At 39.7% G+C, this 24257-nt stretch overlaps 1 protein-coding gene across 4 annotated transcripts in view; it reads right to left on the bottom strand.

Moving 5' to 3' along the window:
- PODXL2 (podocalyxin like 2) overlaps positions 1–24257 on the bottom strand; it is a 201093-nt gene that overhangs the window by 138078 nt on the left and 38758 nt on the right. For 3 of the 4 annotated variants that reach the window (XM_053720818.1, XM_053720819.1, XM_053720821.1), the window contains exon 1: positions 1006–1075. The exons of the other annotated variant lie outside the window; for it this stretch is intronic. In XM_053720818.1, the coding sequence (XP_053576793.1) occupies positions 1006–1051 (46 nt within the window). In that variant the 5' untranslated portion in view covers positions 1052–1075. Of the gene's footprint in view, positions 1–1005; positions 1076–24257 lie in introns of those variants that run through there. 4 annotated transcript variants of the gene reach the window in all.

Raw genomic sequence — 24257 nt, 5'->3', positions numbered from 1 at the left:
ACACATACTGCAGTTATCAGCTACACTGAATTAAAGGGACACTAAACCCAGATTTTTTCTTTCATGATTCAGATAGCAACTTTCTAATTTACTCCTATTATCATTTTTTCGTCGATCTCTTGCTATCTATATTTGAAAAGCAGTAATGTAAAGCTTAGGAGCCGGCCCATTTTTTGTTCAGCACCTGGGTAGCGCTTGCTGATTGTAGCCACCAATAAGCAAGCTCTCTCCAGGGTGCTGAACCTAAAATGGGCCCTCTCCGAAGTTGTACATTCCTGCTTTTTAAATAAAGATAGCAAGAGAACCAAGACAAATTGATAATAGGAGTAAATTAGAAAGTTGCTTAAAATTGCGGCTCTATCTGAATCATGAAAGATAACATTTGGGTTCAGTGTCCCTTTAATGTCACCACATTTTCATTTCACATTGTCTGCAAAACACCTTGTTTCATGTATTTCTACAAACCTAACCAATATGATTGAGAACAAATACTCTCATACATGTAACTTTAGTAAGGCAGCTTAAGACATTAAACAGCTGCACATCTATGAACTGTAAAGCCATACAACTGAATACAAAAAACTGTCATAGTTATTGCACAGCAAACTCAAATGGAATAGGGGGTCACTGTTCACCAAAAAGAGGTCTATGACACAAATCTCAAGCTGTGCGTAAATGATGTACACAGGACCTGCAATATGCACCTTCCTCTGCCCAATACAATGCTCAATCTATTGCTTATGCCTTGGACAGTATAACCGACATCTGTAGCTGTCAGGGATGTAGTGCGGCACAAGCACAATGTGTATTCCGCAACCGCCTCTTTCATGCTGTGTTTGTAAAAAAATTACAGCAGTAAAAGGGATTAACCCCTTAGCTGCTAGAAGCAAAGCAACGTGTTATAGGCCTTAAAGGCAAGGGTTAGTTTGGCAATAAATATAGAACTGTCTGCATCAATGTATGTGTTGCTGCCGTACACAAGACAGAGTATTTAGAAGTGCTTACCTACAAAGAGGTGCCAACACTGCAGCATCATGACATTCCTGATCATCAGGAGAGGGCACACCAATGCCAGGCTCCTATTTTGGGTTGTGAAAGAGGAAGATCAGCTCCGGTTCCCGAGACAGTGATGAACAAGGCAAGCTTGAAGTATTTTTACTTGGGATGTAGTGTCACAACAAAGCATGAATCACTGGACCAATTCACAACACTAATCCAATAATAAAGCTCAGCAGATCCCATAGCACAAATGAATGAAGAATACACAGAATTTAGCTCAGAATTACAGATCCCTAAGTAGAAGAACTGGAATCATGCAGTGCACATGCTGTGACCTGGGACCCAGCACAAGTGCATCTGATACTAACGAGGGATCATTTGAGTCTCTGGGGGTTGATACACGGGGATGATGTAGTTGGCATAACCATATTGATCCCTGTAATATGGATCCACAATTCTTGGCTACTCAGGGTGAGTGATGCCCTCTGCAGGACCTGGCATCAGTGATGTGGTCAGGGGGCACCTAGTTCTGGGCTTTGCACTCTCACTTTCTTCTGTAGGGAGCAGGTGTCAGTCAGGGATCTTGTGCTCACTCCCCCTCTCTCTGATTCCTCACCTTATGAACTCTGTCTCTCACTGATCTTCATCCTATGGTCTCTCTCAGTGCACAAGATTCTCATCATCCTCCCCGCAGGGCTGGTGCAATGGCTGTCTGCAGCTATCCAAGTTCCCCCACGGTCCTACTGCCTGCCCCGTGCATACAGATCATCCTACATCAGGATTACAGCACAAGCAATAAGCCAATTACCAGTCACAGGCTGATGACTGTGCCAAGTGCCCATAAGAAAGGGACTAAGGGGCTCATTGATGGCTGTGAAGTAGATGGAGTTAAAAAATGGAAATAAATGGTCATTCAGTGCAAACATTTAACCTGTTAATGTCAGCAGGGAACTTGCCAGATGTTCTCTATTTATAGCATATTTAACCTCTTTTTTTGTGCCAACACCAGTCATTTTCTTTTGGACATTTTATTAAAACAAATACAGTGCAAATGTAGTGTCATTTCCTGATTTTACAGAAGTACTTAAAGGGACATTAAACTGCTGAGTGCAACTACATTATTAGGGCTATTACTTACCATGGTATTGTGTTTATGCTATACCTGCAGATCTCTTCTCACCTCTTATTTTATCTCATTACAGAATCCAGCTGCATTTGATACTGGGCGCCGCCATCTTGTAGCTCACGTGCACTTTCACAGATCTGTGATGTCACTGGCTGTTTCACAGCTGTACCTTGCACTTCAGTTTAGTGTGTTACATTTTTGCAGTTTTGTGTGCAGTTTACATAACAAATATAAGCTCCAAGATGGCGGCCCTAAGTGTGAAAATGCAGAGCTTCCCTATTGGAAAACTGTAAGGGGCTAAAATAAGAGAAGAGAGAAAAAACAATAACACCGTATTGTACTCAGCAGTTTAAGGTCCCTTTAATGCTCTACAGCTAAATGATTTCTGTTCCCTTTAAGATAAATGAATTGTATTTATACATTTTGCAACACTGGAAACTTCCTTGGGCAGGATCCAGACTAAGCACATTGCTAGGTGTCTCTGTCACCTCTAGCAGAGGCCACTGGAACCTGATGTAGTATATCTTAAAGGGACAAATAACGCAACATTTTTCTTTCATGATTCAGATAGAGCAGCAATTTTAAACAACTAATCTAACAATCTAATTTACTCCTATAATTCATTTTTCTTCGTTCTCTTTGAATCTTAATTTGAAAAAGCAGGAATGAACGCTTCCGAGTAGGCCCATTTTTAGTTCAGCACCCTGGATAGTGCTTACTGATTGGTGGCTACATTTAGCCACCAATCAGCAAGCGGTACCCAGGTGCTGAACCTAAAAAGGACCGGCTCCTTAGCATATAATTCCTGCTTTTCAAATAAAGATACCAAGGGAATGAAGAAAAATTGATAATAGAAGTAAATTAGAAAGTTGCTTAAAATTGCTGCTCTATCTGAATCATGAAAGAAAAAAAATGGGTTTAGCATCCCTTTAACCCTTTTGGCTGCAAAAAACATTGCATCATAATTCACAGCTAAAATTTAGGGCTGGGTGATATGGGGGGGAATCGCATTTTTGTTTTGCAATTTAATTGCGATTTTCACGTCAGCACCCCCTGTAACCCCCATAAGCCCCCCTCTGTAACCTACATAAGCCCCATCAGCTCCCACTGTAACCCTGCACCCCCTGTAAGCTACATAAGCCCCATCAGCACCCACTGTAACCCCCCAATAAGCACCCCCTTTAGCACCGCCTGTAACCACCATCAGCCCCCAACCCACATAAGTCCCAGCGCACCCCCCTCCCTGTAACCCGCATCAGCCACAGTGCACCCCCTCCCTGTAACCCGCATCAGCCACAGCGCTTCCTGGTAAGTCAGCCCCTCCCTGTAACCCACATCAGCTACAGCGCACCCCGGTAAGTCAGCCCCCCTCCCTGTAACCCGCATCAGCCACAGCGCTCCCCGGTAAGTCGCCCCCCCGCCTGTAACCTGCATCAGCCACAGCTCTCCCCGGTAAGTCGCCCCCCCCGCCTGTAACCTGCATCAGCCACAGCGCTCCCCGGTAAGTCAGCCCCCCTCCCTGTAACCTGCATCAGCCACAGCGCTCCCGGTAAGTCAGCCCCCTCCCTGTAACCCGCATCAGCCACAGCGCTCCCCGGTAAGTCAGCCCCCCTCCCTGTAACCGGCATCAGCCACAGCGCTCCCCGGTAAGTCAGCCCCCCTCCCTGTAACCCGCATCAGCCACATCGCTCCCCGGTAAGTCAGCCCCCCTACCTGTAACCCGCATCAGCTACAGCGCACCCCGGTAAGTCAGCCCCCCTGCCTGTAACCTGCATCAGCCACAGCTCTCCCCGGTAAGTCGGCCCCCCTGCCTGTAACCTGCATCAGCCACAGTGCTTCCCGGTAAGTCAGCCCCCCTCCCTGTAACCCGCATCAGCAACAGCGCTCCCCGGTAAGTCGGCTCCCCTCCCTGTAACCCGCATCAGCCACAGCGCACCCCCCTCCCTGTAACCCACATCAGCCACAGCGCTCCCCGGTAAGTCCGCTCAATGTCGCAAGGCGGGCACAGCAAGTCGGCGGCCCTCCTGTACGTCATAGGTGACGTCAAATGGGGCGTGGCTAAAAATGTGTCAGAATTGTTTTTACTGCTTATTTGAAATTCAGATTAGGTGTTAAATCATTGTCTTTTTATTATGCACCTGTTCATTGTACAATTCTACTGCATTGAGTGGTTCTTGAATGAACTCCATAAGGTTTTCAATCTCATAATAACACCACATACCTATTTCTTGTTTAGTCTTAGAAATGGGTAAAATACATTCACTTATATGCAAATGAACTTCCTCGGAGAATGGGGTGAGCTTAAAGGGACACTAAACACAATTTTTTTTTCTTTCATGATTCAGAGAGAGAAACAATTTTAAGCAACTTTCTAATTCACTCCTATTATCAAATTTTCTTGGTTCTCTTGCTATCTTTATTTAAAAAGCAGGAATGTAAAGCTTAGGAGCAGGTCCATTTTTTATTCAGTACCTGGGTTATGCTTGCTTATTGGTGGCTAAATGTAGCTACCAATAAGCAAGCGCTATACAGGTGCTGAGACAAAGATGGGCCGGCTTATAACCTTTACATTTTACAAGAAAATTTGCTTATAGAAGTAAATGAAATGTGTAGTATGTTTCTGCAATTAGAACTGCATTGCAAATAAAATCTGGATACCAAAAGTTTAATAAGCATTTGTCCTTTTATTAGCTGTAAAATGTCCTCTATCAATACTAAAGGCATGCACTCTACCTACTTTCTACCACAAACTGCAGCGACTGATGAAGGAAAACAAAAAGGCTGCTGAGCTGGGTGGGCTTCTCATAAGGTAAGTGAGGTATAAAAGGTGGGTGATTTTATTATATATTATAACAGATAATAAACAAAACTTGTTTTTCTGCAGTAAATTAGTTATGTAAAGGGACATAAAACCTCCATTTCCTTCTTTCATGATTCAGATACATTTTTAAACAACTTTACAATTTATTTCTATTATCAAATTTGCTTTATTCTTTTGGTATCCTTTGTTAAAGGAGAAGCAGTGCATTACTGGGAGCTAGCTGAACACGCCTGGTGAGCCAATGACAGCTCCTAGTAGTGCATTGCTTGCTGCTTTTCAACAAAATGTACCAAAAAAGTAAATTGAATATTGTCTGAATCATTTGTAAAAAAAAGACCCATCATTTGTAAAAAAAAAAAATATATATATAGTTCCAGTCAGACATGCACAGGAGAAAGACTTAAGAAAAGTCCAGTAGCTTATTTTTGTTAGGCATAGCTAGCAGCAACTTGCTGTGTTGTCTGACCACATAGTTATTTTTTTCTTTAACAAAATCTTAATTTAACAATTTAATAATAATTTCATCTAGCTGTAATTTGTGGTAGAGCAAAATCATTTAGTAATTAGCTCTAGAAAAAGACTTAAAACAAGTTTTTTTTGTGCAGCAGTATTTGCTTTGTACTAGCAGACAGTATTGTACTGAATGTATGTTATCTGTGTTTCATTTTTATTTAAAGTCTAATTTCTGAAATAATGTAGTTTATCAATTTCACTGTTTTATAGTAAAAAAGTAAACTGTTCTGCCGTTCAGGTAAAAACTTTAGTAGCATAGTTGTATATTACTTGTAGTTTTTCAAGTGACTATATTTAAATAGTTAGTAATATAACTATTACAGAGTTTTATTGTGAGCAGGTCCATTGCTATAAGTTTGGTATCACATAATTGTATAATTCAATTTATTTTTACATTTGTCTAGATGAACAGTAAGTATACTGTATATACTGCTATTACACTTTACCCCTGGCTGGTTCTATAAAATATAAGTATGTACTGTATGATTAATAATACGCTCTCCGCATTGCTCCAGCAGCTATTGTGAACTGCTGGTGCAACACCGCCCCGTGCAGATTCGCGGCCAATCGGCCGCTAGCAGGGGGTGTCAATCAACCCGATTGTATTCGATTGGGTTGATTTCATGCGATCTCAATCCGCCTCCTCAGAGCAGGCGGACAGGTTATGGAGCAGTGGTCTTTATAACTGGTGTTTCTGGCGAGTCTGAAGGCTCGCCAGAAACACCGCCCTTCAAGCTCCATGCGGAGATTGATAAATGGGCCCCTATATCTTTATAAGCTTTGTTTATTTAAATAATTGTAGTAATTTTATAAAAACAAAAACTTAGCATTTTTAACATTAAATCTTAAATGAAAATGTTTACAATAGTATTGATATTTATAAAAGTTAGTATGGCAGTAGTAGTACACTAAGCCTACTTATATGTATATCAGAATTTATAACTGATTTGGGGCCAGATTATAATTGGCACACTAATCCCCCCCCCCCCCCTGCATGCGTGCAGTCACCGCTCAAAGCAAACTTTTAATGTGGTCAGGTTAGCGTGCTAACTTGAAGACTTTGGATATCTCGACCGTGTTAACTTATTCTTCCCGTTGACTTCAATGTAGCGCACTAAAGGAAAAAACACCAACCTGACACTGCTTAAAACCTAAATTGCTAAACCCGAATGTAGTTATAAATATTTTACATTCCAATGTTCTTTTACATATAAACACATATATACACATTTATTTACATAAACATATATACAGTCATGGCCAAAAATATTGGCACCCCTGCATTTATGTCAGATAATGCACCACATCGCCCAGAAAAGTGTTGCAATTGCAAATGTTTAGGCATTCTCATGTTTATTTATTTTGTTTGTATTGGTATGACACAAAAAAGTGGAGAAAAAAAGCCACATCTGACACATTTCACGCAAAACTTCAAATATGGACTGGACAAAATTGTCACCTTCTCAAAATTGTAAGAATTAATTGCATTCCAAGTTTGCGATGCTCCTGTAATTTGTAATTAAACTCACCTGTATCAATTAACAGGAGCTGACAATATAGAAATCACACCTGCAACCAGTTAAAATGGTAAAAAATTGACTGAACCGTTCTGTTGAGCATGGAGAAGAGAAAGAGCAAAAAAGAATTGTCTAAAGATTTGAGAACAAAAATTGTGGAAAAGCATGGACAATCTCAAGGTTACAAGTCCATCTCCAGAGATCTTAATGTTTCTGTGTCCATTGTGCGCAACATTGTCAAGAAGTTTACAGCCCATGGTACTGTAGCTAATCTCCCTGGACGTGGACGAAAGAGAAAAAGTTATCAAAGATTGCAACGAAGGATTGTTTAAATGGTGTATAAAGAACCTTGATCAACTTACAGACAAATTCAAGCTGACCTTCAGACACAGGGTACAAATGTGTCAGCTCGCTCTATACGTCATCATCTGAATGAAAAGGGACGATAGGTAGGAGACCCAAAATCCAGGTTGGAGTTTGCCAAAATTCACCTGAGGAAGCCAAAATCCTTTAGGGAGAATGTGCTGTAGACAGACAAAACAAAATTACAGCTTTTTGATAAAACTTATAATTCTACTGTTTTCCGAAAAAGAAATGAGGCTTTTAAAGAAAAGAATACAGTCCCTACAGTCAAACATGGTGGAGGTTCACTGATGTATGGGGCTGCTTTGCTGCTTCAGGCACTGGATGTCTTGACCCAAAGCACACATCAAAAAGCATCCAGAATTGGATTAAGACTAAGCACTGGAAAGTACTGAGCTGGCCAGCAATGAGTCCAGATCTCAATTTCATACAGCACCTGTTGAGAGATCTCAAAACATCAGTTGGGAAAAGGAACCCTTCCAATCTGAGAGACATGGAGCACTTGGCGAAAGAAGAGTGGTACAAAATTCCAGTAGAGAGGTGTAAGAAACTCATTGATGGTTACAGGAAGCGATTGATTTCAGTTATTTTTTCCAAGGGGTGTGCTACCAAATATTAAATTGAGGGTGCCAATAATTTTGTCCAGTCCATTTTTGGAGTTTTCCGTGGAATGTGTCAGATTTGGCTTTTTTTCTCCACTTTTTAGTGTCATATTAATACAAACAAAAGAAATAAACATGACAACGCCTAAACATTTGTAATTGCAACAATTTTCTGGGCGAAGTGGTGCCAATATATTTGGCCATGACTATATATATATATATATATATATATATACACACACACACATACACAATATAGCCCTTTCCACTCCAACACCTTGTCATATACCATATACCTTTTAACCCATATAATTTCTTTTTTTTAAATAATATTTATGTGAATATTTTTATCAGATAGTGTATATATGTGTGTAACACTTTATTTTAATGTATTTATGTTATATTTGACGAACATTTTTTTTAAACCCTTACACTTATGCTAGGTCTTCATTCACACAAACCTGATGCATGAAAATATAGTTTGTGCTTGAGCGAATGTGTTTACTTTCAACTATGCGTGCAAATTAGCAAGGTTGCACTATTGGTTATCCTGACAACAGCGCACCACTTGTAATCTAGCCCTTAAAGTGAATGTAAAGTGCGCATCCTCACTAACGTTACCCTTAACGTCTATTAAAAATAAATACCAGTTTCATTCATCGATTTACAATGTTTTTGTTATATACCTTGTTTTTTTATTTTGTTCGTTGGCTCCTGTTATTTTGATCCTCCACCCGGCACGCGCGCCTACTTAGTGTCAGTCTGATTGACGTCTTAATTACCAATCAAGGCTCTAACCACAGGGGGACCCACCCGCTTACGCTGACGTCACTACTCCTTTCTGCGCCTGCGTTATCATGTTCACCGACGATTTCCTTTAATACTCGTGCACTTTTGCGCATGCGCAGTTGTTTTACTTTACGGAGCCCTGTCATTTCGGTAAGTACATCAGTAACAGGGCTGGGTTAGCAGATCGTTTCCTTCTCTTCACGATAGTATTCATTGAATGTATTGATTCAATGAATACTACGGTTGATTGACAGCAGAAACAGCATTTCACGCATGCGCAATGGAAAGTGAAAACGGGAGCGCGCATTGAAGAGACGTAAACAGCGGGTGGGACCGCTGTATACGTGATATGTCTAAAACTAAGGAAGTAAACTATGGGAGGAGCAGGTACTGTGAATAGTCGATATTTCGACTAAAAAATAAACTACATATTACTAATTTTTAAATAAATGTATAGTGGCGGTTAGGTTAATATCAGGATTGCCTACAGGAATATGTGTTCAAAAGAACGAAAATTGACAATCACTTTAATTTTTAAAAGACAAAACCAATTTGTATTAAAAGTAAAGACAACTTTATAGTGCATCCCAAAATTAATTTGTGCTACACATTACATCTAGATTTTGCATTATGGTACATTTTCTAATAGAAACAGTTTAGCTTAGTGTAGTAGAAAATTATATACTTACTCTCTGTGTGTAGTAGTGACACATTCCACACACCAAATCTGTTTTTAACAAAGGATTTATTGTAATTTTAATTAAAATACAACTTCTTTTAAAAGAAAAATACTGTAGTATTTTAATAAGACAAACTTACTTAAATATATTTTTAGATGTAAAGGAGCACCAAAATAGCATCTACTTTATGCAGCAACCGGCACAGACATATTTTGGTGCTACTTTATATCTGTGCCAGTGGCTGCATAAAGAAAATGGTATTTTGGTTCTGCTTTACAAATGTGCTGGTGGCTGCGTAAAGAAGACACTATTCTTTAAAAGCATTTTAATAAGAGAAACTTAAATATATTTTTAGATGTAAAGTAGCACCAAGATAGCATATTTACGTCTGTGCCAGTGGCTGCATAAAGAAGACAGTATTTTTTAGTAGCATTTTACTAAGAGAAACTTTAATATATTTTTAGATGTAAAGTAGCACCAAAATAGCATATTTACATCTGTGCCAGTGGCTGCATAAAGAAGACAGTATTTTTTAGTAGCATTTTACTAAGAGAAACTTTAATATATTGTTAGATGTAAAGTAGCACCAAAATAGCATATTTACGTCTGTGCCGGTGGCTGCATAAAGAAGATGCTATTTTGGTGCTACTTTACGTCTGTGCCGGTGGCTGCATAAAGAAGATGCTATTTTGGTGCTAATTTACATCTGTGCCGGTGGCTACATAAAGAAGATGCTATTTTGGTGCTACTTTAGATCTGTGCCGGTGGCTACATGAAGAAGATGCTATTTTGGTGCTACTTTACATTTGTGCTGGTGGCTGCATAAAGAAGATGCTATTTTGGTGCTACTTTACATCTGTGCTGGTGGCTGCATAAAGAAGATGCTATTTTGGTGCTACTTTACATCTGTGCCGGTGGCTACATAAAGAAGATGCTATTTTGGTGCTACTTTACATCTGTGCCGGTGGCTGAATAAAGTAGCACCAAAATAGCATCTTCTTCATATAGTCACTGGCACAGATGTAAAGTAGCACCAAAATAGCATCTTCTTTATGTAGCCACCGGCACAGATGTAAAGTAGCACCAAAATAACATGTTCTTTATGCAGCCACCGGCACAGATGTAAAGTAGCACCAAAATAGCATCTTCTTTATGCAGCCACCGGCACAGATGTAAAGTAGCACCAAAATAACATGTTCTTTATGCAGCCACCGGCACAGATGTAAAGTAGCACCAAAATAGCATCTTCTTTATGCAGCCACCGGCACAGATGTAAAGTAGCACCAAAATAGTATCTTCTTTATGTAGCCACCAGCACAGATGTAAAGTAGCACTAAAATAGCATCTTCTTTATGTAGCCACCGGCACAGATGTAATGTAGCACCAAAATAGCATCTTCTTTATGTAGCTACCGGCACAGACGTAAAGTAGCACCAAAATAGCATCTTCTTTATGTAGCTACCGGCACAGATGTAAAGTAGCACCAAAATAGCATCTTCTTTATGAAGCTACCGGCACAGACGTAAAGTAGCACCAAAATAGCATCTTCTTCATGTAGCCACCGGCACAGATGTAAAGTAGTGGAAAAACTGGTCATCATTTGTTTGGGTCACAGCCTGAGCACTGTTCTTTCACGTAAACTATTTGTGTTTATCACTGACCCACTGGGGGAAAAAAAGAAAGTTGGCACACATTTTCAATAGTGTGTTTTGCAAAGTTTGCACACTGTAAATGTTTATCATTGCATTAGAGTATATAGGCACTTCAGTAAGCACAAGCAACTACAGGAAGAGGAGGATAGTCTAATGTTTATGCCAATCTAACTCCCACCTCTGCAAAAATATGTATGGAGCATGTTTAAGGATGAGGAGGAACTAGACTAAGAGTTAGAGGAATTATAGAAAAGATGCAGACAAATCATGAAAAGCACAGCATCTCTTCGTTCAACACCATCTCCTCCTACCCAAAGTTGTTCTTGTGCCATACCAAGTCTACACCACCAGTTTGGCAGCCCAGAAAGAGTTCCCTCCTCTGCAAGTGCTACTTCCACTGCTTAGTGCCTCTAGCAGCAGCAGTGCAGGCATTGCAAGACAGTAGCAGAGCAGCAGTACCCCCTACAGCAGCTGGTATAGAGCACCATGGCTCAAGATTGGGATCATTTCGACAGTGTGGGAGATGGGTGCATTGCTAGTGCAGACTTAGACATGGTAAAGCATGCACTTCGCTTCAGACCTGTGGAATTCACATAGTGCACAGCGTGCCTTCCTATATTTAGTGGTAATCCATGTTTTCTGGGTAAGGAACTTGTGTTCCTGGTAGCAGTTCTTCTGAGGGGAGGGCTGGAAACGGAAAAGGAAGGCAACAGCAATTGGACTAACATTATTTTCTGTCCTCCTCCACACTGAAAGCATATCTTAGCTCATATACTGACAGTCCTCCAACAATGCTGAAACAATGGGTGGGAGAGCAGGCTGTGGCCAATGTCACAGGTCAACACCTTTGATTATTTTGTGGATAACAGAATGATATAACCTACTAGTACAAAACTCTGACAATAATATACTAGTATATCCTTTTTTGACACTGTAAATAGTATTTATATATCTGCAATATTACAGCTATTTTATGTACTGCTGCCTCCCGCACCAATTGTCCCTTAGCACAGTTTTGTCGCACACTTGTTTTGTTGGCACATAACCACACCGAGCTCTGCATCATTGGGGATATAAAATTGTTTGCATACAACATTCACACAACATGCAAAACAGAAGCCAAGACACTAAAACATACCTCATCTGGGCCCGCCTATTTTAAAACACCTATACTTGTGTGAGATCACATCTACCGTCAGGTATTCAGATGTTGATTAGGGCCCCACTAAATGTGAACTCTCATGACACACAACATACTAACATCAGGTATTCAGATGTTGATTAGAGCCACACCAGATGTTGATTAGGGCCACACCAGATGTGAACTCCCATGACACACAACATACTAACATCAGGTATTCAGATGTTGATTAGAGCCACACCAGATGTTGATTAGAGCCACACCGTACCATGACACACAACATACTAACATCAGGTATTCAGATGTTGATTAGGGCCCCACCAGATGTTGATTAGGGCCTCACTAAATGTGAACTCTCATGACACACAACATACTAACATCAGGTATTCAGATGTTGATTAGGGCCCCACCAGATGTTGATTAGGGCCCCACTAAATGTGAACTCTCATGACACACAACATACTAACATCAGGTATTCAGATGTTGATTAGAGCCACACCAGATGTTGATTAGGGCCACACAGGATGTGAACTCACATGACACACAACATACTAACATCAGGTATTCAGATGTTGATTAGGGCCACACCAGATGTTGATTAGGGCCACACAGGATGTGAACTCTCATGACACACAACATACTAACATCAGGTATTCAGATGTTGATTAGGGCCACACCAGATGTTCATTAGGGCCACACAGGATGTGAACTCACATGACACACAACATACTAACATCAGGTATTCAGATGTTGATTAGGGCCACACCAGATGTTGATTAGGGCCACACAGGATGTGAACTCACATGACACACAACATACTAACATCAGGTATTCAGATGTTGATTAGGGCTACACCAGATGTTGATTAGGGCCACACCAAATGTGAACTCTCCTGACACAACATACCCACTCTGTGCCTGCGTGCTGTTGGGCCTTAATGCTGATGCTCCTCCCTTTGTCAGTGCTACCTTCCTAAAGAACAGTTTAAATGCTGTGTCCATCCAAACAGGGCACCACCCTTGATATTTTTTGGGTCAAATCTAACACTATCTAGCGTCTAACAGTCTGATAGTGTTGTACTAACCTATCCTTGTAATGACGCAGTGAAATAGCGGCATATTTGCAGCAATTTTAAGCAACTTTCTAATTTACTTCTATTATCAATTTTTCATCATTCTCTTGCTATCTTTATTTGAAAATCATGAATGTAAATCTTAGCAGCCAGCCCATTTTTGGTTCAGCACCACAGATAGCGCTTGCTTATTTGAGGCTGACATTTACCCACCAATAAGCAAGCATAACCCAGGGTCTCAACCAAAAATGGGCCTGCTCCTATGCATCACATTCCTGCTTTGAAAATAAAAATAGTAAGAGAGCAAAGAAAAATTGATAATAGGAGTAAATTAGAAAGTTGCTTACAATTGCATGCTGTATCGGAATCATTAAAAAAAAAAATATGGGTTCAGTGTCCCTTTAAGATAAAGGGCCTGATGATAAAAAAAACAACTTGCTGGCGTGGACAGAAATCCTACAAAATCTTTGTGATATAGGTGTCTTTCCTCCACTCCCAGAACCCCTCTTTTATATAACGTAAGTATTAAGATTATTGTTTTTTTTTTTGTAAAAGAGATTAAAACATCACCATCTACAAGTAGTGAGATGTTAAATTTAATAATCAAATTTGCTAACTAATAACGGCCCTTGTACAGTCCATCAGAAGTGCCATATGGATACACGAAAAGCCATTGTTTGACTTAGTAAAACTGATCAACGTATGAGTAAAGCTGGAAAATCAAACACAGGAAAAAAGAAAGACTACAAGAAACGGGTTTTTCAAGGGATTTTCCATTCTTTTATAACTAGGGCTGCAACATCGGTTAGTTTGATCATAAAAATAGTTGTCAACAAATCTCATTATCAATTAGGTGGTCAGCGATTAGTTGGTCAGTTGCACCATCTGCTTTAATCGGATGATCTACTGCAACTAAGATTGTGCAAATTTTTTTTTATCTTTTTTCTATCCGATTAATCGGACAATAATCATCCGATTAATCGGATAGAAAAAAAAATAAAAAAAATGTTTGCACAATACCATGTGCAGGAGTTCATTGGATTGAAGCAGCTGGTGCTTTGCAATTAACCAACTAATCGCTGACCATCTAATTGATGAGATTCTTTGACAACTATTTTTATGATCAATCTTAGTTGTTGCAGCCCTATTATAAACCTTTACATACTTTTCCAAAGTGAAAGGAAATCATGTCAGCTAATTGGTTCAGTACTGATGAACACTGCTTAATGTGCTTAAAAGGACACTAAACCAAATATTTTTCTTTTATGATTTAGATAGAGCAGCAATTTTAAGAAACTTTCTCATTTACTTCTTCATTCTCTTGCTATCTTTATTTAAAAAGCAATAATGTAAAGCTTAGGAGCTGGCCTATTTTAGGTTCAGCACCCTGAATAGTGCTTGCTTATTGGTGACTACATTCAGATAACCAATAAAAGCAAGCAAAACCCAGGTTCTGAACCAAAAATGGGTCGGCTCCTAAGCTTTTCATTCCTGCTTTTAAAATAAAGATAGCAAGAGAACGAAGAAAAATTGATAATTAGGAGTAAATTAGAAAGTTGCTTAAAATTGCTGCTCTATCTGAATCAAAAAAAATATATGGCAAGATTATGAGTTTTGCGTTAGAGGCTGTGCTGTGCTAACGAGCAGTTTGTGCTCACCGCTCACTTACAGACAGCGCTGGTATTACGGGTTTTTACAAACCTGGCGTTAACCGCAAAAAAGTGATCGTAGAGCAAAATTTTGCTCCACATCTCACCTCAATACCAGCGCTGCTTACGTTAGCGGTGAGCTGGCTGAACGTGCTCGTGCACGATTTCCCCATAGGAATCAATGGGGGAAAGCCGGCTGAAAAAAAACCTAACACCTGCAAAAAAGCAGCGTAAAACTCCTAACGCAGCCCCATTGATTCCTATGGGGAAACAAAAGTTATGTCTACACCTAACACCCTAACATGAACCCTGAGTCTAAACACCCCTAATTATTAACCCCTAATCTGCAGCCCCCGACATCGCCGCCACCTACATTATATTATTAACAAATAGAAAAGATAGGCAGGCACTACTCCAAACCGTTGTATGTATAAAAGCAAATACAATACTTTATTGAAGTTCCATGTAAAAACAGCACATGCAGACAGGCAGTGAAGGAGACTAGAAGTCTAACATGTTTTGCGCCTCCAGGTGCGCTTACTCATAGACTGACGTCTATGTCTATACTCTAACCCTTTATAGGCATGAGAGGCAATAATAATAATTAACCCCTTCATGTCTAAACAGGGTGAAAAAGAGTAAAAACAATATCCTAGTGAGACACTGTATGATCATAGCTATTAGATAGATTAAATATAAGTATACATAGACCTTGACTTCCTAAGATGTGACATATTACATATATAAATTTACAGAGCAAAACAAAGAAATAAATAATAAAAATAATAATTATAAAAAGTGCGTGAGATTTTAAATAAATCATAATGTCAAAATAAACCATTTGAAAAAATACATGGTATTACAACTTATTATCTTATCTCAAAAAGGAAATTAGACAATATTATATCAGGTACATATTAATACTACAAGTTGATTTTTGAAAGCCACAAAATACATAAATATATTTTCTATGACTAAAGAGGATTAAAACCAAATGGTATGACCACTTTATATAATATTAGATACATCTGAGTACACATAATATCTTTCTCATTAATTACTGAAATACTATAATAACATGTATACTAAGCATCAATAAAAAAGTTTATGTCACATTCTCGGTTCATTCCATGTGGTAGACGTGTGCACAATTTCAAAATCCAATAGAGTTCTTTTTTCTCTAGGATTTTTTCCCTATTTCCACCCCTAGGTGGCACTTGGCAATATCTATAATTTGGAATGATAAACTAGCTTTGTTTGGTAAATGTATATTATTAAAGTGGTCTGCTACTGTAGAATCTTTACTGTAATTTTTTACATCTCTTACATGTTCATTGTAACGTGTCCTCACAGTACGGGTAGTTTTACCTACATACTGTAAAGAACAAAGATTACAAGTAAGTAAGTATATGACAAATTTTGCACCACAATTGGCATAAAAATCAGTTGAATAAATCTTCTTATTGACTTGACACAAAAAATAATCCTGCTGGAGGATATTAGGACATGCTAAACAGCTTCTTGTTCAACATTTGAAACTGCCTTTTTTATTTATCCATGTAGTTGGTTGAAGTGTTGTGTCAAATTTTACTAAACTTGGTGACAAAGTTTGTGCCAAAGTTTTAGATTTTTTCGGCACAAATTTGCAGTTTTTAATGTATGGCTGTAATGTTTCATCTGATTTTAATAGATTAAGATGCTTCTTTATTATTTTTACCACTTGATTATATTGTTGACTGAAAGGTGTGGAAAACACAATAGCATCATCAAAAACAGAATTTATGCTTACCTGATAAATTACTTTCTCCAACGGTGTGTCCGGTCCACGGCGTCATCCTTACTTGTGGGATATTCTCTTCCCCAACAGGAAATGGCAAAGAGTCCCAGCAAAGCTGGTCACATGATCCCTCCTAGGCTCCGCCCACCCCAGTCATTCGACCGACGGACAGGAGGAAATATATATAGGAGAAACCATATGATACCGTGGTGACTGTAGTTAGAGAAAATAATTAATCAGACCTGATTAAAAAACCAGGGCGGGCCGTGGACCGGACACACCGTTGGAGAAAGTAATTTATCAGGTAAGCATAAATTCTGTTTTCTCCAACATTGGTGTGTCCGGTCCACGGCGTCATCCTTACTTGTGGGAACCAATACCAAAGCTTTAGGACACGGATGAAGGGAGGGAGCAAATCAGGTCACCTAAACGGAAGGAACCACAGCTTGCAAAACCTTTCTCCCAAAAATAGCCTCCGAAGAAGCAAAAGTATCAAATTTGTAAAATTTGGCAAAAGTGTGCAGTGAAGACCAAGTCGCTGCCTTACATATCTGGTCAACAGAAGCCTCGTTCTTGAAGGCCCATGTGGAAGCCACAGCCCTAGTGGAGTGAGCTGTGATTCTTTCAGGAGGCTGCCGTCCGGCAGTCTCATAAGCCAATCGGATGATGCTTTTAAGCCAAAAGGAAAGAGAGATAGAAGTCGCTTTTTGACCTCTCCTTTTACCAGAATAAACAACAAACAAGGAAGATGTTTGTCTGAAATCTTTAGTAGCCTCTAAATAGAACTTTAGAGCACGGACAACGTCCAAATTGTGTAACAAACGTTCCTTCTTTGAAACTGGATTCGGACACAAAGAAGGTACAACTATCTCCTGGTTAATATTTTTGTTAGAAACAACTTTAGGAAGAAAACCAGGCTTAGTACGCAAAACCACCTTATCTGCATGGAACACCAGATAAGGAGGAGAACACTGCAGAGTAGATAACTCTGAAACTCTTCTAGCAGAAGAAATTGCAACCAAAAACAAAACTTTCCAAGATAGTAACTTAATATCTATGGAATGTAAGGGTTCAAACGGAACCCCTTGAAGAACTGAAAGAACTAGATTTAGACTCCAGGGAGGAGTCAAAGGTCTGTAAACAGGCTTGATCCTAACCAGAGCCTGAACAAATGCTTGAACATCTGGCACAGCTGCCAGTCTTTTGTGTAGTAAGACAGATAAAGCAGAGATCTGTCCCTTTAGGGAACTTGCAGATAATCCTTTCTCCAAACCTTCTTGAAGAAAGGAGAGAATCTTAGGAATTTTTATCTTATTCCACACCAACAGATATATTTTTCCATATTTTATGGTAAATTTTTCTAGTTACAGGTTTTCTGGCCTGAACCAGAGTATCTATCACCGAATCTGAAAACCCACGCTTTGATAGAATCAAGCGTTCAATCTCCAAGCCGTCAGTTGGAGGGAGACCAGATTTGGGTGTTCGAATGGACCTTGAACAAGAAGGTCCTGTCTCAAAGGTAGCTTCCATGGTGGAGCCGATGACATATTCACCAGGTCTGCATACCAAGTCCTGCGTGGCCACGCAGGAGCTATCAAGATCACCGAGGCCCTCTCCTGATTGATCCTGGCTACCAGCCTGGGAATGAGAGGAAACGGTGGGAATACGTAAGCTAGGTTGAAAGTCCAAGGTGCTACTAGTGCATCTACTAGAGTCGCCTTGGGATCCCTGGATCTGGACCCGTAGCAAGGAACCTTGAAGTTCTGACGAGACGCCATCAGATCCATGTCTGGAATGCCCCATAATTGAGTTATTTGGGCAAAGATTTCCGGATGGAGTTCCCACTGCCCCGGATGAAATGTCTGACGACTCAGAAAATCCGCTTCCCAATTTTCCACTCCTGGGATGTGGATCGCAGACAAGTGGCAGGAGTGATCCTCCGCCCATTGAATTATTTTGGTCACTTCTTTCATCGCCAGGGAACTCTTTGTTCCCCCTTGATGATTGATATAAGCAACAGTCGTCATGTTGTCTGATTGGAACCTTATGAATTTGGCCTTTGCTAGTTGAGGCCAAGCTCTGAGAGCATTGAATATCGCTCTCAGTTCCAGAATGTTTATCGGGAGAAGAGACTCTTCCCGAGACCATAGACCCTGAGCTTTCAGGGATTCCCAGACCGCACCCTAGCTCACTAGACTGGCGTCGGTCGTGACAATGACCCACTCTGGCCTGCGGAAGCTCATTCCCTGGGACAGATGGTCCAGGGTCAGCCACCAACGGAGTGAATCTCTGGTCTTTTGATCTACTTGAATCATTGGAGACAAGTCTGTATAATCCCCATTCCACTGTTTGAGCATGCACAGTTGTAATGGTCTTAGATGAATTTGTGCAAAAGGAACTATGTCCATTGTTGCAACCATCAATCCTATTACTTCCATGCACTGCGCTATGGAAGGACGAGGAACAGAATGAAGCACTTGACAAGAGCTTAGAAGTTTTGATTTTCTGACCTCTGTCAGAAAAATCCTCATTTCTAAGGAATCTATTATTGTTCCCAAGAAGGGAACTCTTGTTGACGGGGACAGAGAACTCTTTTCTTTGTTCACCTTCCATCCGTGAGATGTGAGAAAGGCTAGAACGATGTCCGTATGAGCCTTTGCCTTTGACAGGGACGACGCTTGTATTAGAATGTCGTCCAAGTAAGGTACTACTGCAATGCCCCTTGGTCTTAGAACCGCTAGAAGGGACCCTAGCACCTTTGTGAAAATCCTTGGAGCAGTGGCTAATCCGAATGGAAGAGCCACAAACTGGTAATGTTTGTCCAGAAAAGCGAACCTTAGGAACTGATGATGTTCCTTGTGGATAGGGATATGTAGGTACGCATCCTTTAGATCCACGGTAGTCATAAATTGACTTTCCTGGATGGTGGGTAGAATCATTCGAATAGTTTCCATTTTGAACGATGGTACCCTGAGAAATTTGTTTAGGATCTTCAAATCCAAAATTGGTCTGAACGTTCCCTCTTTTTTGGGAACTACGAACAGATTGGAATAAAATCCCATTCCTTGTTCCTTTATTGGAACTGGGTGTATCACTCCCATCTTTAACAGGTCTTCTACACAATGTAAGAATGCCTGTCTCTTTATTTGGTTTGAGGATAAATAAGACTTGTGGAACCTTCCCCTTGGGGGTAGTTCCTTGAATTCCAGGAGATAACCTTGAGAAACTATTTCTAGCGCCCAAGGATCCTGAACATCTCTTGCCCAAGCCTGAGCAAAGAGAGAGAGTCTGCCCCCCACCAGATCCGGTCCCGGATCGGGGGCTACTCCTTCATGCTGTCTTGTTAGCAGTGGCAGGCTTCTTGGCCTGCTTACCTTTGTTCCAGCCTTGCATTGGTTTCCAGGCTGGTTTGGGTTGTGAGGCATTACCCTCTTGCTTAGAGGATGCAGAATTAGAGGCTGGTCCATTTCTGCGAAAGGGACGAAAATTAGGCTTATTTTTAGCCTTAAAAGACCTATCCTGTGGAAGGGCGTGGCCCTTTCCCCCAGTGATGTCTGAAATAATCTCTTTCAAATCAGGTCCAAATAAAGTTTTACCTTTGAAAGGAATGTTAAGTAATTTTGTCTTGGATGACACATCCGCTGACCAAGACTTTAGCCAAAGCGCTCTGCGCGCCACAATAGCAAACCCTGAATTTTTCGCCGCTAATTTTGCTAATTGCAAATTGGCATCTAAAATAAAAGAGTTAGCCAATTTAAGTGCGTGAACTCTGTCCATAACCTCCTCATATGGAGTTTCTCTACTGAGCGACTTTTCTAGTTCCTCGAACCAGAACCACGCTGCCGTAGTGACAGGAACAATGCATGAAATTGGTTGTAGAAGGTAGCCTTGCTGTACAAAAATCTTTTTAAGCAAACCTTCCAATTTATTATCCATAGGATCTTTGAAAGCACAACTATCTTTGATAGGAATAGTAGTGCGTTTGTTTAGAGTAGAAACTGCCCCCTCGACCTTGGGGACTGTCTGCCATAAGTCCTTTCTGGGGTCGACCATAGGAAATAATTTCTTAAATATAGGGGGAGGAACAAAAGGTATGCCGGGCTTTTCCCACTCTTTATTTACTATGTCCGCCACCCGCTTGGGTATAGGAAAAGCGTCGGGGGGCACCGGAACCTCTAGGAACCTGTCCATCTTGCATAATTTCTCTGGAATGACCAAATTGTCACAATCATCCAGAGTAGATAACACCTCCTTAAGCAGTGCGCGGAGATGTTCTAATTTAAATTTAAATGTCACAACATCAGGTTCAGCTTGATGAGAAATTTTTCCTGAATCTGAAATTTCTCCCTCAGACAAAACCTCCCTCATGGCCCCTTCAGATTGGTGTGAGGGTATGACAATAGAACAATTATCATCAGCGTCCTCTTGCTCTTCAGTGTTTAAAACAGAGCAATCGCGCTTTCTCTGATAAGTAGGCATTTTGGATAAAAGATTTGCTATGGAGTTATCCATTACAGCCGTTAATTGTTGCATGGTAATAAGTATTGGCGCACTAGATGTACTAGGGGCCTCCTGCATGGGCAAAACTGGTGTAGACACAGTAGGAGATGATGTAGTATCATGTTTACTCCCCTCATTTGAGGAATCATCTTGGGCAATATCATTATTTGTGGCAGTACTGTCCTTACTTTGTTTGGACGCTATGGCACAATTATCACATAAATTTAAATGGGGAGACACATTGGCTTTCATACATATAGAACATAGCTTATCTGAAGGTATAGACATGTTAAACAGGCTTAAACTTGTCAACAATGCACAAAAAACATTTTAAAATAAAACCGTTACTGTCACTTTAAATTTCAAACAGAAAACACTTTATTACTGAATATGTGAAAAAGTATGAAGGAATTGTTCAAAAATTACCAAATTTTCACCACAGTGTCTTAAAGCCTTAAAAGTATTGCACACCAAATTTCAGAGCTTTAACCCTTAAAATAACGGAACCGGAGCCGTTTTTCAAATTAACCCCTATACAGTCCCAGATACAGTCTTTGCTAAGACCCAACCAAGCCCTGAGGGGAATACGATACCAAATGACGCCTTCTACAAGCTTTTTCAGAGATTCTTAGATCCACACACATGCATCTGCATGCCATGTTCTCAAAAAACAACTGCGCATTAATGGCGCGAAAATGAGGCTCAGTCTATGACTAGAAAGGCCTCCTGACTGAAAAAGGTGTCCAATACAGTGCCTGCCGTTTTATAAACGTTCCCCAAGATTATAAATGTCAATTGTTAGCCTAAATTTGAATAATATGCACAAATAAAGCAATCGATTTAGCCCATAAAAATGTCTACCAGTTTTTTAGCCCATAATAAGCCCTTTATTCTGTTTGTTTTTGACTAAGAAAATGGCTTACCGGTCCCCATGAGGGGAAATGACAGCCTTCCAGCATTACACAGTCTTGTTAGAAATATGGCTAGTCATACCTTAAGCAGAAAAGTCTGCTAACTGTTTCCTCAAACTGAAGTTACTTCATCTCAACAGTCCTATGTGGAAACAGCAACCGATTTTAGTTACTGTCTGCTAAAATCATCTTCCTCTTACAAAGAGAAATCTTCATCCTTTTCTGTTTCAGAGTAAATAGTACATACCAGCACTATTTTAAAATAACAAACACTTGATAGAAGAATAAAAACTACATTTAAACACCAAAAAACTCTTAACCATCTCCGTGGAGATGTTGCCTGTGCAACGGCAAAGAGAATGACTGGGGTGGGCGGAGCCTAGGAGGGATCATGTGACCAGCTTTGCTGGGACTCTGCCATTTCCTGTTGGGGAAGAGAATATCCCACAAGTAAGGATGACGCCGTGGACCGGACACACCAATGTTGGAGAAATTAGTGTTTAAATCCTGTTGTTTAACATTCATATTTGTATCAAGATGCTTAACTGTGTTCTCACATCCTCCAGTTTTTTAGGTTTGTAACCCCTTTTAACCAGCCTATTTCTTAGCTCAATTGATTGTTCCTCATAAACTTCATCAGACCGTGTATTTCGTCTAATCCTTAAAAATTGGGATTTAGGGATTGAATCAATTAAATGTTGTGGATGTTGTGACTTTGCATGCAGGATGGTGTTGCCTGCAGTGGACTTTCTGTATGTTCTAGTAATGATAGAATTATCAAATCAGATGAAACATTACAGCCATACATTAAAAACTGCAAATTTGTGCCGAAAAAATCTAAAACTTTGGCACAAACTTTGTCACCAAGTTTAGTAAAATTTGACACAACACTTCAACCAACTACATGGATAAATAAAAAAGGCAGTTTCAAATGTGGAACAAGAAGCTGTTTAGCATGTTCTAATATCCTCCAGCAGGATTATTTTTTTGTGTCAAGTCAATAAGAAGATTTATTCTATTGATTTTTATGCCAATTGTGGTGCAAAATGTGTCATATACTTACTTACTTGTAATCTTTGTTCTTTACAGTATGTAGGTAAAACTACCCGTACTGTGAGGACACGTTACAATGAACATGTAAGAGATGTAAAAAATTACAGTAAAGATTCTACAGTAGCAGACCACTTTAATAATATACATTTACCAAACAAAGCTAGTTTATCATTCCAAATTATAGATATTGCCAAAGTGCCACCTAGGGGTGGAAATAGGGTAAAAAATCCTAGAGAAAAAAGAACTCTATTGGATTTTGAAATTGTGCACACGTCTACCACATGGAATGAACCGAGAATGTGACATAAACTTTTTTATTGATGCTTAGTATACATGTTATTATAGTATTTCAGTAATTAATGAGAAAGATATTATGTGTACTCAGATGTATCTAATATTATATAAAGTGGTCATACCATTTGGTTTTAATCCTCTTTAGTCATAGAAAATATATTTATGTATTTTGTGGCTTTCAAAAATCAACTTGTAGTATTAATATGTACCTGATATAATATTGTCTAATTTCCTTTTTGAGATAAGATAATAAGTTGTAATACCATGTATTTTTTCAAATGGTTTATTTTGACATTATGATTTATTTAAAATCTCACGCACTTTTTATAATTATTATTTTTATTATTTATTTCTTTGTTTTGCTCTGTAAATTTATATATGTAATATGTCACATCTTAGGAAGTCAAGGTCTATGTATACTTATATTTAATCTATCTAATAGCTATGATCATACAGTGTCTCACTAGGATATTGTTTTTACTCTTTTTCACCCTGTTTAGACATGAAGGGGTTAATTATTATTATTGCCTCTCATGCCTATAAAGGGTTAGAGTATAGACATAGACGTCAGTCTATGAGTAAGCGCACCTGGAGGCGCAAAACATGTTAGACTTCTAGTCTCCTTCACTGCCTGTCTGCATGTGCTGTTTTTACATGGAACTTCAATAAAGTATTGTATTTGCTTTTATACATACAACGGTTTGGAGTAGTGCCTGCCTATCTTTTCTATTTGTGCATATCTTTGCGGTTTGATCCGCCGCTACAGGCTACGGCACTCCGGGACCGGGAGGTCAGGTG

This window comes from Bombina bombina, chromosome 7, assembly GCF_027579735.1.
Source record: "Bombina bombina isolate aBomBom1 chromosome 7, aBomBom1.pri, whole genome shotgun sequence".
Classification (NCBI taxonomy): Eukaryota; Metazoa; Chordata; class Amphibia; order Anura; family Bombinatoridae; genus Bombina; species Bombina bombina.
This window is presented reverse-complemented; position numbering and strand designations above follow the sequence as displayed.